The sequence below is a fragment of the Aythya marila genome, assembly GCF_965140915.1.
Source record: "Aythya marila genome assembly, chromosome: 11".
NCBI classification, from domain to species: Eukaryota; Metazoa; Chordata; class Aves; order Anseriformes; family Anatidae; genus Aythya; species Aythya marila.
This window is the reverse complement of record NC_139052.1, coordinates 13680073-13697613: the sequence shown is the minus strand read 5'-3', so window position 1 is coordinate 13697613 and position 17541 is coordinate 13680073. Positions and strand designations below refer to the sequence as shown.

Sequence of the window (17541 nt, the reverse complement as noted above, 5' to 3'; positions counted from 1 at the left end):
GCTGCTTTATTTAAGGCCCTTTATAGGCAGGAATGGAAAATGATGTTGACCCAGGGCTGCTTTTATCCTGGATGCTTCGATTGCACTGCTGTATGGAGCTGCTTTTCCTACTTCATGTAGGAAGCCTGCCAGCTCAGGCTCTGTGGGCAGAGGAAATGCTGAACTCCTGACTGGAAAGCAGTGTTGGGAACAGGTATTTGTCATGGTTATTCTGAGTGCTTACAGAAGCAGGTACTCTAGATCCCATGCAGTGAGCTATAAATAAAACTTTCCTGCATAATCCGAGTAAATGACCACTGCAGCCTCTGGCAACTGCTTCATAAAACTCACTCTGCTTTATTAGAAAAGTTACAAAAAGTTCCTACAAAAACCTATTTACAAATTCTCCGAAACTGCTGAGCAAGCCCTGCGGCAGGGGCTTCCCAACTGTAAACAAGTTCTTAGTGTCAGAGGCCAGGGAGGCATTTCCCCTGTCCCGGTGTTCGAGCTGCAGCGGGTGCAGGAGGAGAGGCGTTGGGTCAGAGCTGTCCTGCGTGGCAGCAACGTGGAGTGTGAGCTGTCCTGCACCTTGCACGCTTGTTTCCCTTACAGAATTCCTGTCTCTTTCTTCCTTGGGCATCTGAAATGTAACAGCATTGTAGCCAGGCTGGTGGAGGGGGCAGAAAGGCTCCTGTCAGCAGTACCCCCTCCTTCCTGCAGGGTAGCGTGAAGCCTACACCTAGAGTGGGTTTTTCCTGACGTCGATCATGGCTGGATGGTGCGGCATGGGGCTCACGTTCAGGCTGGCTCGGCGGGGCTCCCAGCGGGGCTTGGCGGGAGGGAGGCCCCGGGGCAGCTGCACCTCGTGGGGCTGCCCAGCCCTGAGTGAGTGCTCCGCGTCCCTCCGGGGGTCCCCGGGGCTGTCGCTGGGCAGGGAGGAACGGCGCCAGGTGGATGGCAACGGGGCGTGCACCAGGTCCCTGCTCTCATCCCGCAGGCGGTGGCTTTCTTCAGCGGCAGCCAGAGGCATGGGCAGCTCCCCAGGGCTGGGCTCCTCGTGCGCATTTCTCTCCATGCCTGCAGGGAAAGAGAGGAGCATCAGCATCTCCACTCAAAGCCCTGCCTCGAGCGTGGTAGGGAAGGCAAATCCCAAACCTCCTCTCACCTTTGGGCCCTCCCGGCTGGAGACTCAAGCTGCTCAGCCTCTGGCTCAGCTCCTGGTTTGCCCGCAGGCAGCGGCTCAGCTCCTTTTCCAGCAGCTGGATCCTCCCCTCGTACTGCAGCTTGCTGCTGGCCAGCCCCTCGTCCATGTGCTCTGTGAAGGGAAACAGAGGCCACTTCCAGCTCTGAAGCGTGCGAGCGGCGTCGCTGCTGCTTGCAGGGAGCTGGGCGGTTACCGCGGCTCTGCTGGAGCAGCAGCTGCACGCTCTGCTCGTGCTCCTTCTGCTGCAGCGTCAGCTGCCGGTCTGTCTCCAGGCGCTGCCGCTCCAAGGCCACCTCCAGCCAGTGCACCAGCTGCTGCTGCTCCTCCAGCTGCATCTCCAGCTCCGAGAAGGCGATGTGCTGCCGGTGCTGCTCCTCCCGCAGCGTCACCACCTGCCGGAGGAACAGGTCAGCTCCTGCCTCGCCCCGCTCTGCCTCCTCCAGTTTCCTCGATGAGGAAAACAAGAGGTTGGTCAGCCCCTAAGGATCCCCCCGGCGCTCCCACCTTGTCGAAGTACTTGCAGAGCAGAGCCCGGGTCTCGGAGGAGGAGAGGTAGCTGAGCTTGGCCATGAGGTTCATCTCGCACTGGGACAGCAGGCTGGCCGAGGCCCGCAGGACTCGCTGCCTGCACGTGATGGACTCGTTCTTGTACTCGATGGCTGCGTCCAGTGCCTCGATGGCCTCGTCCAGCTGGAACAAGATCCGTTCTTCCTGCCAGGGCAGAGCTGCAGTTACCAGAGAGCAAAGGGTTTGCTGCCTAACCCCTGCCCTCGAGCTTTTTCATCTCCTGGCTAAGACAACGCTGATGGGAGGTTGGGATCTGCCCGGTTTGGGGATGCGGAGGAGCATCTGCTGCTGGCCCCGTGCTCAGATCTTTACCTCCAGCCCAAGAAGAGGTACCTCTGGGGACAGCAGGGTGCCCTGGCGCAGCTTGTTGTCGAGCTCCAGCCTCTGCTTGAGCAGCTGGTCCTTCTCCTGCCGCAGGCTGTTGATCTCCTGGCGGATCTGCTGCTGGTCGTGGGCGCTGCCGTGCCGCAGTTGCCCGCTCTTCTCAGTCAGCTCCTTTTCCAGGTGCTCCAGGCGGCTGGACACGCGCACGATGTCGTCCGTCAGCGCCTGCAGCAGAAGATACTCGATGGATCTGCTCCAAAGAAAAGCCCCCAGCCCCTTTTCACCCCCTCCATAAGTCAAGTGACCCCCACGCACACATAAGCCAAGGATTTCCAAAACAATGAGGTCAGAGGCCCAGCACAAACAGGCTCTCTGACAGAGGCAGATTTTCCACCTGTTTTCCAATACCATCACCTAGCCTGGTTCTGCCAGACCTGGGACAACACTGCTGGAAATGGTGCGAGGGGCAGAGGTGTCACGTTCTTGTCCTACCTGGCTGGAGCGCAGTCTCTTGCTCTCCAGGCCGTTCTTCTCCTGCAGCAGGGCTTCCTTCTTGGCCACGATAGCTTCACGCTTCCTCAGCTCATCCTCCAGCTCGTCTAGGGCCCGGCGCTGCTCAAGAACTTTATCCATCTCCATGTCCAGCCACTTCTTCTGCTCCTCAATTTTCTGAGGGAAGGAGGCAAAAAGCCCGTGCAGGTGTACAGACAGCAGCAGCGCCAGGACTGCTAGCCTGAAGAGCAGGGGGGTTGACTCCATCTCTGCTAACCCAAATGGCCCAGACTTCACTGTTTTTATCCTCCTAGCTTGCCAAAACACAGAGCTGAGCCAAATCCCCAGCTGCCCAGGAGCCCCTGGGGGGCTCCATCTCCCACCAACCCCCTTCTGCGAGCAAATGCGATTTCAGAGCTTCTCTACTGATACTTCAGGAGAGATCCTGGCCCTGGAGATAAGACATGATTTAAGTCTTCTGCTACCAGATGCAAGTGCCATTACGGACTGTCCTCCTTAAGGGGAGGATGGATTCGTAACCAAGTGTGCTAGGTCTCGAGCTGAGGCACCAACAGACGAGGCAGGCTCGCTGTGCCCGTACCTGCTGCTGCTCCAGGCTGATCACCGAGCCGTTGCTGCCGCTCCGCCGCTTCCTCTGGAAAGCTGCGATTTCCTCCGTTTTGATGCGCAGGATTTTCTGGTGCTGCTCGTGCTTCAGTTCCAGTTCCTGCATGGGAAGGGGCAACCGCTAGCCTCGAGGGGTGCACGCTGCTTGAGAACTGAGCACCGCGGGCTGCTGGACGGGCTACTCTCCCAGCCAGCTCTTTGGGAGCTCTTAAAAAAGAAACACAGCACCCGCCACCCTCTCTCCAGCCTGATGCTGAGATCACAGGCAGCATCAGAGCTACCCGCCCCTGCCCAGCCCATCCATCACCTTCAGAAATGCAGCAGTCGCACAGCTGCTCCTGCCAGCTCCTACCTTGACACGGTGCTGCCGCTTATTCATCTCGGCCTCCAGCCGCCGCTTCTGCTCGCTCTCCTCCCGCAGCCGCCGCTGCAGCTGGCCCTGCTGCCGCCGCATCAGCTGGATGTTCCTCTCCAGCTCCTGCACCCGCTTCTCGCTCTGCGCCGAAAGCGACACCAGCCTCTCCGTCGCCTGCTTCTTCTTGCACAGGACCTGCCCGGGGGGTGAAACTGCTTGGTGGCCCCCGAGCCCTTGGCAGAGCGTCCCCAGCTCCCCCGGGGACAGAGCCAGGCGCCCTCCGTTCGCACCCACCTGCGCCTTGCTCTGGGCAGCTGCCACGCGCGTGCGGTACTCCTGCAGCTTGCGCTTCTCCCCGGGGTCCCACGGCTCTTTGCCCTCCAGCTCCTGGAGCTGCTTCTGGCTGTCACTCAGCTCGGCCCGCACCTGCTCTGCCTCCTGCTCCAGCTCGCTGATCTTCTGGCAGTACTGCTTGTTCAGGGCCTGCGCGTCCTTGCCTGCAAGGCAGCCCCTCCGCAATGACCTCCAGCTCCCCTTCCCTCCCAGCCGGGCCAGACCTTTCCCCTCTGTCCAAATATTTTTGGCAGGTGGCTACAGACTGAGTGCAGGGACTTCCAGCCCTCCTCCCCCAGCTCCTTTCAGCAATTCTAGGCACGGGAATTTGGGCAGAAACCAAGGGGAAAGGCCTCAGGCAGCAGGAGGCAGAGGGAAGCAGTGCCCTGCTGCCAGCAGAAGGGATGGGGCACACAACAAGGGAAGGGGAGGATGGAAGCAGGGACCAAGCATCCCACCTAGGAGGAGATTTCACAGGGGATGTGTGCACGTTCCCCAACCACCCCCTGCTTATCTGCCTCTCCAGCAGCTCCGCACCTGTCTTAATGAGCTCCGTGATCAGCTCCTCCTTCATGCGGATGTTGATGGCCAGCTCGCGGATCTTCTGCTGTGCTTGCACCAGCCTCCACTCCGAGTCCTTCCCTGGAAGGCGCTCCCGCCTCCGGCAGGCCTCTGCAACACAGATTCCCAGATAAGGACTCTCCCATCCTCGCCAGGGGACAGAAGGGCAGTTAGACCTCAGAGCTGTAGCCAAGAACCGCCCCGAGTCACCTGCTGCGTGCACCAGAGCAGGCAGCTCGTCCCACATCCCAGCAGGCCAAACCTCTCCCCAACAGAAGCAGGGAGAACGTTACCTGCTCCGCTTTGTCCCCGGGCTTCAGCCCGGTGGGACACAGTGCCCTCCTATCAGAAGGAAACCCCCAGTCCCACCAGCTACAGTTGCCACTTGCCTTTTAGCAGCTCCAGCTGCTCCTCCTGCATCAGGCGGGGACTGGCTCCGCTCAGCTCCTCGCCCAGCTTGCTGCACGCCTCCCTCTTGCTCCAGTTCTGAATCCCATTTCTGGAAAGAGCAGCACGTTAATCAGCTGGGGCTGCTCCCAGCAAGGACCCTGAGATCCACAAGAGTCAGAACAGACGCTGGTGAGCTCCCCAGTGAGCTGACAGCTGTCTCTGCAGCACCACTGACCCCATAAGCAGCATTTGCGTCTACACCCTATGCAGAGGAGGCTGAGCTCCCTGCTGCAGCACAGGCTCCCACAGCTCCCAGGGCAATGTAGGGCGCTGGGACAGCCTCAACTCACCGGCGCTGGCACAGGGACTGTTTCTGTTCCCACTCTTCCTCCTCTTCCGAGGAGAGCTCTGCCAGCTTCTCTGAGTCCTGGCTGAGCTCCCTCCTCAGCACCGTGTCTTTGACCTCTGTGCTGCTGGGCGGACGCTGCGTGTGATTCGGGTGACAGCCTGCCAGGTCCTCGTCCTGCAAGGAGGGATTGCTGTCAAGCTGCCGGGGCAGAGAATCGGAAAGAGAGGAAATGTGCCACAGGAGAGCCAGTGATGGCAAAAGCAGCTGAGTCTCAGCTGGGAATCGCTATTAGGCACGCAGGAAAGCCACAAAACAGTGTTTGCAGGAGAACTGAGTTTTGCTAGAGGCAGACAGCTGCTGCTCAGAAGCTGAGCAAAGTCTTCAACCTGCCACTAATATCAAAGTAAGAGCCTCAGTTTGGAAGCTTGAGCTTTTCTCGAGACAAGAATCCTTCCTGGTGTGCATGCTGAGTGCAGCTTTGACCAGATTCATGTTCAGGGGTGGGAATAGCAGTTCCTATGCCGAAGGGAATCAGAGCAAAAAGGCAGCAGCTCCTCAGGGGCAGACCTGTGCTCTCACCTTCCTACAGAGGACCCTTCCGCTCTGCTCGGCAGGAAGGAGCCCCGAGGGAACCCCGCAGAGGCCGTGGGACTGCGCAGCAGCCAGAGGGGCCGTGTGAGGTCTCTGGGCGGCAGTGACCAGGTGAAGGTCTTCCAGCAGTTCTGGCACACACAGGTTTGGCATGGCCATCTCCAGGCGCACGTGCAGCTCGGAGATCTTATCCTGCTGTTCCTGCAGTTTGTCACTCTGAAAGCAACAAGAAAAATGTCATTACGTACATGTGGATCCCAGAACTGCTGCACAGGAGCCCAAAGGCTGGGTTGTACCTGCCCTAATGCCTGCACTGGGGCAGGCCCAATTTGTGAAAGCAGAGCCCAGAAATACCTGCAGTTTGTACTGCTCCATGGCATCCTCCAGGGCAGCCAGGAAGTCACGGTTCTCCTCCTCCAGGCGCTCCACTTGTCTCTGCAGCTTGGCCACGTGCTCGTCTTTGACGGTCTCACACCCCTTCTCTGTGTTCACCTGTCCCCAAAATACAAGAGAGGCGATGTCAGCATTCACCTTTGTCCATCCCTCCCTGTGCTGGCCTCCATAAGGGCTCTGCAGGCACAGCTTTGCGGAGGTTTTGCTTGTGAAATCAATCTCCCAGCTGCAGCTGAGACCAAGCTGTTGCTGTCTGCAACATGCTGTGGGAGCACCATGGCTTCCTGCCCCCCTGCGGCCTCTTGGCCACAGTGCTTTTCCTCCACTCCCTCTCCTGCTCCTTCCACCATGTGGCTGCTGCTCTCTGCAGCAGCGGTGGGACAGGGAAACACCACCTCCTCCCCACCTCGGCGCTGAAACACCTCGAAGCCTCGTCACCTGGCCTTTTGCCAGCTTCGAGCCTCGTGCGTCGAGGCCCTGCTCTTCCGCGGAGGTGCTCTCGATGCCGCTATCCAGCCCGGCCGAGGTCAGCTCGCTCCTCTCGCTCTCCACCGCGCACAGCCACTCCTTCACCCGCAGGATCTGCTCCACCGTCAGGTTGCTGTCCTCCTGCAGCTCCGTCAGCAGCCGGTACGCGGCGTCCGTGCAGGTCCTGTAGTGCGCGCACTCCGCCAACAGCCGAGCCGTGGGGTCTGGGGCGCTGCGTTTGGTGGTGTCGGAGCGGTTGATGATGCGGGTCTCCGAGCGGTGCCGCTGCTCCAGCGCCTTCTGCAGGTTCTTTATCTGCCGGTGAAGCTCCTCGACGTGCTCCGTCTCCTTGCGGCAGTTCACCACCGCCTTGTTCTGGATGTTCTGAGCTCGGCTGGCGTAGTTCAGCGTGTTGAGGCTCTCGTCGAAGTCGGAGGAGGAAGGGCTGACGCAGGCTATCATCACAGTCTGGGCATTCCCTCCCAGGGAGTCTTTCAGGATCCTGGGGGAAGCACAGACACAGGTGATTAAACTAGCTGAAATGCAAAATAATGCAGGAACCCAAAGGTTTCCAGCCCTTTTCAAAGGTTTTCAAACCCAAGGAGAATGATGTTCTGGCTCTGCAGCCAGCTCAGCACTATTGCAGTGAGCAGTGATTAAGCAGAGGACTCACAGTTTGCACCACGGCAAGTTTCCATCTGCGTAACGCCTGAAGCTGCGTGCTACCCAACTCTGCGTTCCTTGCTACGTGTGTGCTGTGAGGGAACATGCTGGAGACTGCAAAGGGCACCTGCTCAAGCTGAAAACTAACCGTGGGGCGGCTCGTCACAGGCAAACCACCAAGCAAACCGAACAGAAGCATCTTTAGTCACTGCCAGGCAGGAATGGCCTGAACACCCCACTGCAGATTCAGTATCATGACTTAAGCAAGCCTCAAGCCTCCTCTTCTGCAGCACCACAACGAGCTAGCATGAAATCGGTAGCCTGGCCTCACTGTTCTTCAGCTTTCCCCACATGAAACCTCCCCCACAGGGCAGACTTACGAAATGCCAGACCAGCAGAGCTCTCACAACCAAGCAGTCACACCGAGAGCCCTGGTGTGCGAGCAGAAGGGGTGACTCGCCCTGCAAGCCCCTCTCAGTTAGCTTGGGGTCTCTGCCACCAAACCTGGCAGGCAGGGCATGGGAAAGGCCATCAGCTGGCCAGAAAGCCACAAAGGAGCATCACATCCCTCCTGCTGGGCCACCAGCCATGAGATTGTGGGGTGCCAGTCCCGATCCATACCTGGTGATTTTGGAATCCCTGTAGGGGATGTGGCTGCTCTTCCTCCGAGGGTCCCCCAGGGCGCTGATGACGTTGCCCAAGGCCAGCAGCCCGCTGTTGATCTGGATGCTCTCCTTCAGCCTCTCCCCCGTGTTTCCAGTCTTCACAATCCGCTCTGAGCCCGCCAGGTCCACGAAGTGGAACTTGGAAACCAGGACCTGGCCCGAGGCGGGGACCGAGGGGTGGTTGTGGAGGGCGAGGCGGGTGAGGCGGCCGGCCCCGCGCCGCTGCTCCATCGTCACCGTGAAGATGGTGTGTGAGCGGCTTGACTGCGCGTTGATGTGGGTGGCTCCCGTGTGCTTGGCTGTGTTGCCCATCTCCAGCAGGCTCAGCACCTCGTCCAGCCCCTCCACCTCCGACTCCTTCACGCCGCTGAGCACTGCAATGGCAAACGGAGCCCTGGCCATAAGGGATGGGCTGCCTGAGGAAGGCCTGGCCCTGCTTTCAGGTGCCTAACCCCAAAACGGCCTTGGGAACGGGGAGAAAAGGGAGCCCGAGAGCAGCCACACGTACCGACGTTCCCCTTGTCATCCTCGCGGATCTGGATGTCTTTGCTGGCCGTATCCACCTGCAGCAAGTCCCGAAACTCCTCCTTGTACACCTCCAGGTAGGACACCCGCACCGTGTAGTCAACCAGGTCGTTCTCGTCGATGAGCCTGAAGGTCTCGGCCATGGCTCGCGGGATGATGCCCTGCTCATCTTCATTGATGGCAGCTGGCAGAGAGAAATGGACACGGTTACAGGATGCAGTGAGTGCTGTACTGGCTGGGGACGGAGGCAGAAGCCAGCCTGCAGCACACGTTGCTTCTAGAAAGGAGCATCCACGCTGCCTTCCCACCGGGAGTGCAGGCTAAACCTCCCTGGGGGTGTTTTATTTAAGACACTGGACTCAGGGGTAAATCCTATCCCAATTCTGTCCTGCATAGCAGTGGCAGATCCGAGCATACACTTCTTCCTAAGGTGCATTACATCGTGTCTGAAGCTGCAGTGTGCCTCCCTGTGAAACCAGCATTACTCCACGAACCTTCCTAGCTCCGAGAACTTTTTGGTTTGTGCTCGGAGACTGCATTTATCTGCCCGTGGCACTGCACCGTTCAAGTTTTAAACCATCCTGCTTTTGCCTGAGGCAGCCCCCCAAACCAATGGAGCCCCCAGAGCGGCTGGGGAGCCGAACGCAGCCTGGGGACGGGGACAAAACCCAGCGGGTGCGAGGCACGGAGACCACCGAGCATCCCGGGGGGGGGGGGCTCCGTGAGGGGACCAGGGGCCAGCAGCCCCCCTCTGCCCCCTCAGAGCCCCCCCCCGGCCCCGGGGGAGCCCGGTACCCACCGACGCTGGCCTCGCCGATGGTGTACGTCTTGCCGGAGCCGGTCTGTCCGTAGGCGAAGACGGTGGCGTTGAAGCCCTGGAAGAAGGCTCGGAGCAGGGGCCGCACACAGGCGCTGTACACGGCCGCCTGCCCCGCCGCCTCGGGCAGCACGGCGGCGAAGCGAAAGCGGCGCCGGTGGCCCAGGGCCACCTCCCCGGTGGCGGCGTCGCCCCGCAGGCAGGGCCGGTGGCCCCGCAGCACCTCCTTGGGCAGCAGCGGCCGCACCCGCACCGCCACCCGCACCGCGGCCCCCTCCGGGGCCATGGCCGGGCCCGGCGCGGCTTCGCTCGGCTGGGCGCGGGGAGATGGCGTCAGGAGGAACCGCCCCGCACCGACACGGGGGGAGCGGGGACGGGAGGGGGCCGGGACCGGGGGATGTGGGGGGGAGGCTGCGAGGGGAGGGGGGCAGCGGGCGGCATGCGGTGCCCCATCAGTCGTGAGGTGCCCCAGCAGTCGTGATATATACCCCGTCGGTCAGGAGATGCCCCGCCAGTCGTGATATAGCCCATCAGTCGGGTCGTGAGATGCCCTGTCAGTCGTGAGATGCCCTGCCAGTCGTGATATACCCCATCTATCACAATATACCCCACCAGCTGTGAGATGCCCCATCAGTCATGAGATACCCTGTTGGTTGTGATATACCCTGTCAGTTGTGAGATGCCCCACCTCTTGTGAGATGCCCCATCAGTCATGATATACCCCATTGGTCGTGAGATGCCCCATCAGTCAAGAGATACCCCACCAGCTGTATCTCAACAGTCAGTTGTGAGATACCCTTCAGTCATGATATGCCCCGTCGATCATGATATACCCCATCGGTCATGATATAGCCTATTGGTAGTGATATACTCCATCCACCATGAGATACAAAATCACAGAATCACAGAATCACAGAATTTTCTAGGTTGGAAGAGACCTCAAGATCATCGAGTCCAACCTCTGACCTAACGCTAGCAGTCCCCACTAAACCATTTCCCTAAGCTCTACATCTAAACGTCTTTTGAAGACTTCCAGGGATGGTGACTCCACCACTTCCCTGGGCAGCCTGTTCCAATGCCTCACAACCCTTTCGGTAAAGAAGTTCTTCCTAACATCTAACCTAAAACTCCCCTGGCTCAACTTAAGCCCATTCCCCCTCGTCCTGTCACCAGGCACGTGGGAGAACAGACCAACCCCCACCTCGCTACAGCCTCCCTTGAGGTACCCATAGAGAGCGATAAGGTCGCCCCTGAGCCTCCTCTTCTCCAGGCTGAACAAGCCCAGCTCCCTCAGCCGCTCCTCGTAGGACTTGTTCTCCAGGCCCCTCACCAGCTTCGTCGCCCTTCTCTGCACCCGCTCAAGCACCTCCATGTCCTTCTTGTAGCGAGGGGCCCAAAACTGAACACAGTACTCGAGGTGCGGCCTCACCAGAGCTGAGTACAGGGGGACGATCACCTCCCTAGCCCTGCTGGTCACGCTGCTCCTGATACAAGCCAGGATGCCGTTGGCCTTCTTGGCCACCTGAGCACACTGCTGGCTCATACTCAGCCGACTATCCACCATCACTCCCAGGTCCTTCTCTGCCTGGCAGCTCTCCAACCATTCCTCTCCCAGCCTGTAGCTCTGCTTGGGGTTATTGCGCCCCAGGTGCAGGACCCGGCACTTGGCCTTGTTGAACTTCATGCAGTTGACCTCAGCCCATCGGTGCAGCCTATCCAGATCCTCCTGCAGAGCTTTCCTACCCTCAAGCAGATCGACACACGCACCTAACTTGGTGTCATCTGCAAACTTACTGAGGGTGCACTTGGTCCCCTCATCCAGATCATCGATAAAGATATTAAAGAGGACTGGCCCCAGCACCGAGCCCTGGGGGACGCCACTAGTGACAGGCCTCCAACTGGACTTGGCTCCATTCACCACGACTCTTTGGGCCCGGCTATCCAGCCAATTTTTAACCCAACAAAGCGTACGCCAGTCCAAGCCACGAGCAGCCAGTTTCTTGAGGAGAATGCTGTGGGAAACGGTGTCAAAAGCCTTACTGAAGTCAAGGTAGACCACATCCACAGCCTTGCCCTCATCTGCCAAGCACGTCACTTTGTCATAGAAGGAGATCAGGTTCGTCAAACAGGACCTGCCTTTCATAAACCCCTGCTGACTGGGCCTGATCACCTGGTGGCCCTGAAAGTGCCACGTGATGACACTCAAGATAATCTGCTCCATGAGCTTCCCTGGCACTGAGGACAAACTGACAGGCCTATAGTTCCCCAGGTCTACCCTCCGGCCCTCCATGTAGATGGGCGTCACGTTTGCTAGCCGCCAGTCGACTGGGACCTCCCCCGATAGCCAGGACTGCTGATAAATGATGGAAAGCGGCTTGGCCAGCTCCTCCGCCAGCTCTCTCCGTATCCTCGGGTGGATCCCATCTGGCCCCATCAACTTGCGTACATCCAAGTGCTGTAGCAGGTTGCCAACCATTTCCTCATGGATAGTGAGGGCCACATTCTGCTCCCCATCCCCTTCCACCAGTTCAGGGTACTGGGTATCCAGAGAGTAACTGTTTTTTTTTTCCTCGTCTTTTGTAACTAAGTTCCCCCTCGCATCCAGGAAAGGATGGAGATTCTCCTTAGTCCTCTGTTTTGCGTTGATGTATTTGTAAAAACATTTTTCGTTGTCTTTAATGGCAGTAGCCAGATTGAGCTCCAGATGAGCTTTGGCCTTTCTAATTTTGTCTCTGCACTGCCTCGCAACATCCTTATAGTGATCCCAAGTAGCACGCCCTCTTTTCCAAAGATCGTAAACCCTCTTTTTTCTCCTAAGCTCAAGTCACAATTCTCTGTTCAGCCAGGCCGGTCTTCTTCCCCGCCGGCTCGTCTTTGGGCACGTGGGGACAGACCGCTCCTGCGCCATTAAGATTTCCTTCCTGGACTCAGGAGTCCAGCCTTCCCGGACTCCTCTGCCCTTCAGAGCCGCCTCCCAGGGGACTCTGCCAACCAGTGTCCTGAACAGATCCAAGTCGGCCCTCCGGAACTCCAATACAGCAGTTTTACTGGTCCCCTTCCCGGCTTCTCCAAGAATGGAGAACTCTACCATTTCATGGTCACTCTGCCCAAGACACTTTCCAACCGCCACACCTCCTACCAGTCCTCTGTTTGTGAAGAGAATGTCTAGCAGGGTATCTCCCCTGGTAGGCTCACTAACCAGCTGTGCCATGAAGCTCTCTTCCACGCTCTCCAGAAACCTCCTAGGCTGCTTTCTCTGGGCTGTGTTGTGCTTCCAGGATATATCTGGGAAGTTGAAGTCCCCCATGAGAACAAGCGCTGACGATTTCGCAACTTTTGGCAGCTGCCTGTAGAACTCTTCATCCGTCTCCTCATCCTGGTTCGGCGGTCTATAACAGACCCCCACCAGGATGCTTGCCTTGTTGGCCTTCCCACTGATCCTAACCCATAGGGACTCAGCCTTAGCATTCCCAGCCTCAAGTTCCACGACATCAAAACTCTGATATAGAGAGCCACAGCACCACCCCTTCCATGCTGCCTGTCCCTTCTGAAGAGCCTATAGCCAGACACTGAGTAGCACTCCAGTCATGAGAGTGGTCCCACCACATTTCCGTGATGGCAACCAAATCGTAGCCTGCCCGCCGCACGATGGCTTCCAGCTCCTGTTTGTTACCCATGCTGCGTGCATTAGTGGAGATGCACTTCACTTGAAGGGCCATTGCCTTCTCTCCCAGCCTTGCCGTTGTCCCCCCGGCACAGCTCTAACGAGCCTTGTTTCAGCCCCGTCCCCCATCTTACCTAGTTTAAAGCCCTCTCAATGAGCCCCACCAGCTCCTGGCCTAGGATCCGTTTCCCCCTTAGAGATAGGGAGACACGATTATGTAAAGGGCAATATCTGGGTAAATATGACAACCCTCACCCCTCCCCATCTACCCCCAAATGTACAGCTCCTCCAGGATGTACGTGCAGGAGGAGCAGGCAAAGATAGGCTAATTTAATTCAGTTCTACTTTGGGCACCATGTTCCTTCTTCAGCCTTGATTTTGTGGCTAGAACTGAGTCTTCTCGTGATAGAAAAGCAAGGCCGATACAAAACTAAGGCCAATACAACAATTTATCAAGTTCAGCAATCCCTTCAGCTTGCTATACATCTTTTCTGTTTTATCCTCGTTGTTTCAAAGAGAAGAGAGAAGCCACAAAAGGCACTATGTCCCTTAAGGTGGAGTCAATCTTCAACATTGACCCTTGTGGAAGGGGACAGGCAGGGCTCCACAGTGTGCTGAAGGGTGTTCCCCGGGGTATGGGACGCGCTGGATGGCAAGAGACACGAGAGCAAACAGGGGCCTCGGCAGACCCTGAGAGGAGCCCAGTGCCCACAGGCAAGCTGACTTGAGGAAAAAGGACTCCACAATCAGTAAGACTGAAAAGCAGGTATGTTTATTCAGCGCTGGGCAGAACGGGGGGTAGTCCCACCAAAGACGTGCGCACCCGACGTGGCAACTTGCCTTGCTTATCTACAGCGAAGAGTTACATAGGCCTGAAGCTTCACATACTCATCACCTGTCCCCGTTTCGTCTTAAAATGAGTCCCAAGCAGTCATTGCTGGAAACTCTTCCCATCTCTGCTTGCGCAGTGTGTCTTGGTGGTGGTCGTCGGGGGCCGTGGGGATGAAGGTTGGTGACTCTTCCTCGTCTCCGCTCCTTGACCTCTTGTCTCTGTGCAGACTCAGTTGCTCCTTGGCTCTTGTCCATCCGCAGGACCAGTTTCTGCCAGTTTCTTCAGACAGGCTCCCAGTCTTCGTAGGAGACTGACCTTGGGAAGGGGCCCACGGCTTCTTGCTTTAGGTAATTTGCACAACGCACCACAGTTAGCAAAGACACTGAGTAGCATCCTAGCTTAATGCCGTCAGCGCTCTATCTCGACTCGGTGAGATTCCCCCACCTCCCTCTCTCCAAGCTGCCCCTGTGCCCCTGCAGGGGACACCCGGCCCTCCCCGAGTCGGCAGCGGGTCACAGAAGGGCCCTTTGCGACTTCATCGGGGCACTCCCCACTGCTGCCTATAAATGCCAGAGCAGCCAGCCCCGCCACCCAGTGTCCGGCACGGCTGTGACGGGACAGGGCAGGAGCACGAGGCTGCGGAGCAGTCCCCGAGCATAGCCCGCGTCTTCACACAGCGCCGAACCATTTCTGTGAGATTGCCTCTTCTCTACCCTCAGCCCGCAGGATGGGGGAGAGACGACCACCCAGTAGCCCCATGCTGGCCTGGGTGGAGCCCGAGGCTCCTCAGGAGAACACAGCTCCCACTGAACACCATGGGCCGCTGTTGAATGGTGAGCGAGGGCCCCCGTCAGGGGGAGCAGGGCTGGGGCTAGGGAGCGGGGGGGCCAGCAAGAACACCCTGCTCAGCGTCAGGACCAGCATGGCAGCCCAGCCCCAGGACACCCCCAGGGAGGTTGTGCCAGGGGAGCAAGCACGGGGCTGGAGGGAGGCCAGAGCTCCTTCCTCTGCTCCCTCCTGCCTTTGGCCACCCTCTACAACCCTCCTTCTTCTCCAGCCTTCTTAGAAGCTGACAGCTTAGCTGTCTACCAGGAAGAAGCGAAGAGCTTGCACAGCATCCTGGCCTTCGTCCTCAGCACACAACGGGTAGGTGTGGCCTTGCCATGGTGGCTGTGCCTGTGTCTCCTGAGGGTCGCGCAGCTCTGCTGCCAGGATGCTGGCGGGCTGCTGGCGAGGCAGAGCTGCCGCCCTCCAGGAGCCCCGCACAGCCCTGAGCCCCTCGAGGCTTTGGTCCTGCTGCCAGCCGTGGGTCTCCCCTCTCACGCTCCCCGTTGTTCTCTCTGCCACCCGGCTGCCAGGATAAAAGCCAGAAGATGAAGTTCCTAAGGAGCGTCATCAGAGTGTGCAGAAGTGCCGTGAACTGCGACCTGTGGAGCGGCCTCGATGACTTCTGCACCAAATACCAGCTGGCAGAGCATATTAAGGTGAGGGGACACCCCCTGGTGGCTCTGGGAGGGGTGCAAGGGCAGGCTGTGGGGACGGGACTCTCGAGGGCTTTGGCGGGGCCAAGCGCTGCGTGGACACTCAGCTGCCTCTGACGGCCTTGGGGCCATTGAGAAGCCCTGTCAGCAGCAGGGAGGTGGCAGGGCGGCCCTCTGGTGCCACAGCTGGCTGGGGGCACTGGGGCTCCACCGGCCCTTCTGACCTGGACCAGCTCTGCTGGCGCTGCCGAGCTGTGCCGCCCGATGCCCGGTGCCATCCCGGTTGTGCTGTGCAGGTGCTGCTGGAAGACGAGCCCTTGGACGTTCTGAACACAGCGGTGCAGCAACAAGCCATGCTTGCACTTGGCCACTTGAGGTACGTGCCCAGCCCCTGCTCTGGCCCTGGGCCTGGCTTCCAGGCTTCCCCTGTCTAGGCAGCAGCCTGGCAGTGCCGGCCGCGGGGCCGCTGCTCGCCAAGCCTCGGGGCTTCTGGAAGGTGGAAGGCAGCCCCCATGGCAGGGACCGAGGCCCCGCAGTGCTGCGTCCTCCTCCCTGAGGCCCTGAGGCCCTGCTCCCAGCACCGTGACAACGAGGCCCCTTGCTTTCTTTGCAGCTATGTCAAGTCAGTGCTGGAGGGCAGGAAGAAGAGCATCCTGCTCGCCTGTTTCAACAGTGTATTCCTGCTGCCCTCACACGAGCATTTGGAGGGCCTGAGCCGCATCAACTACTTGGAGGTATGCTCTGGGAGAGCTCTTGGAACACCCATCCCTCTGGGTTGATCCCTGGCTGCTCTGTGCTGAGATCTGTGCAGATCCTGGCAGAGGGAGAGGGACTGGAGATCCACTGCCACCCCTTTGTTGTCCTTGCAGACCCTGGATGCCATGGACAACATGCTGGAGCTGTTCATCGGAAATTCTCCTGTCTCCGGCTTCTGGGAGCTGCAGGACATCTTGCAGGTCTGCCACTTGCCAAGAGCGGGGTTCCCAGGGGCGCTTCCTCACCCGGAGGGAATTCAGCATCCACTCCGGAACGGACAGGCCCTACTTCAGTGCCACGCACAGGCAGCACAGGGCAGGAAGGGTGCCCACCTCCCTTGGGGGAACCGGGGGCTGCCCACTCAGGTCTTCTGGCAGCCCCGTATCCCCTGGCTGCAGACCTTTCCCCTCCACAGACTCCTCCTGTGTCGGAGAAAAGCCTTGCCCATGGCGCTCCTGGGCTTCCTTTGCGTCAACGCAGCGGCAGGAATTGGACCCCTCTTCCGAGGCACTGCACTGGTCACCACTGGTGCTGCTGCTGTCCACCTGCCTCCCTGTCCGCGGTGCTTTCCTCCCGAGATCGGAGTGCTGCGGGAGCCCAGCACTGATGCTCCTGCTTTAGCGGGCATCAGCTCCCAGGGCAGACCAGCACTTTCTCCCCTCACAGATTCTGCTGCCCTTTGCCAACTCCCGCAGCGAAGTTATTTGCGAGAGGGCCGTGGGGAGGGCCGTGAAGCTGACCAGCTGGCTAGCCACAAGCTTCTCACCGGAGGTAAGGAGCCACGCACCCCTCCAGCCAGCCCACCTCCCCTTCCCCGCAGACCACATCAGCCTGCAGCTCAGGGGTGCTGCCAAGGCAAGCCCGGCTACAGACCCTCAGCTAGGGCTCAGCCCTGAAGCAAGGGCCTTCAGCCCTCCTTTGCCCATGGACCCCGATCCTGGGGGATGTTCCCAGTCCCTGAGAGCACTCTCGGGAGCCAGCTCTGCCCCCCGTCCTGTGCAGGCCTCAAGCGCCCAGGGAGCACGGTGGGAGAGCAGGCATGGCCAAGGCTGCTGACTCACCTGGGACCCAGCCCTGGGCACACTCTTGGCTCCAGGACTTTGGCCCCAGCTGCCTCCCACAGCACTTCCCTTCTCTCTCTCTCGCCCAGGACCGCAGCGCCGATGGAGGACCCACGAATGGATGCACAGAGTGCAATTTGCCTCTCCTGGGACAGTTGGTGGGATGGCTCCTCCTTTGCCACACTTGCAAGAACTGGCAGCTACGATGGGAGGCTTTGGATGCCCTTCATTACCTCTTCCGATTCCTCCAGACAAACAGTAAGAGAAGCTGTGTTGGGCTTCCTTCCCCTCCAGACACAGGCACTGCCTGAGGCACTTGCTTCTTTTCCTAAGTAGTGCCATGGAGCGCTCTTGTGGAGACCTCTAGAGTGGTCTTCCTAGAGAGAGGATCCCTGTATGTACCCCTCGTATCCCTGCACTACAGCGCTCCAGCCCTTCGAGCCA

At 59.1% G+C, this 17541-nt stretch overlaps 1 protein-coding gene across 2 annotated transcripts; it reads right to left on the bottom strand.

Moving 5' to 3' along the window:
- Nucleotides 1–335: 335 nt before the first annotated feature.
- KIF7 (kinesin family member 7) lies at nucleotides 336–9589 on the bottom strand (the record flags this gene model as incomplete). Of its 2 annotated transcripts, XM_082768642.1 has the most annotated exons (19): nucleotides 336–619; nucleotides 717–1056; nucleotides 1145–1294; nucleotides 1377–1575; nucleotides 1688–1894; nucleotides 2084–2299; nucleotides 2567–2743; nucleotides 3168–3293; nucleotides 3546–3743; nucleotides 3843–4045; nucleotides 4419–4553; nucleotides 4832–4941; nucleotides 5183–5355; nucleotides 5761–5988; nucleotides 6127–6264; nucleotides 6604–7135; nucleotides 7918–8335; nucleotides 8470–8670; nucleotides 9286–9589. In XM_082768642.1, the coding sequence occupies 18 exons, from the start codon at nucleotides 9587–9589 to the stop codon at nucleotides 719–721; spliced, it is 4053 nt and encodes a 1350-aa protein (XP_082624768.1). In that variant the 3' UTR covers nucleotides 336–619; nucleotides 717–718. The 2 variants fall into 2 exon arrangements, with proteins under 2 accessions (XP_082624768.1, XP_082624767.1); XM_082768641.1 differs by having other exon boundaries at nucleotides 336–1056.
- Nucleotides 9590–17541: the final 7952 nt, after the last annotated feature.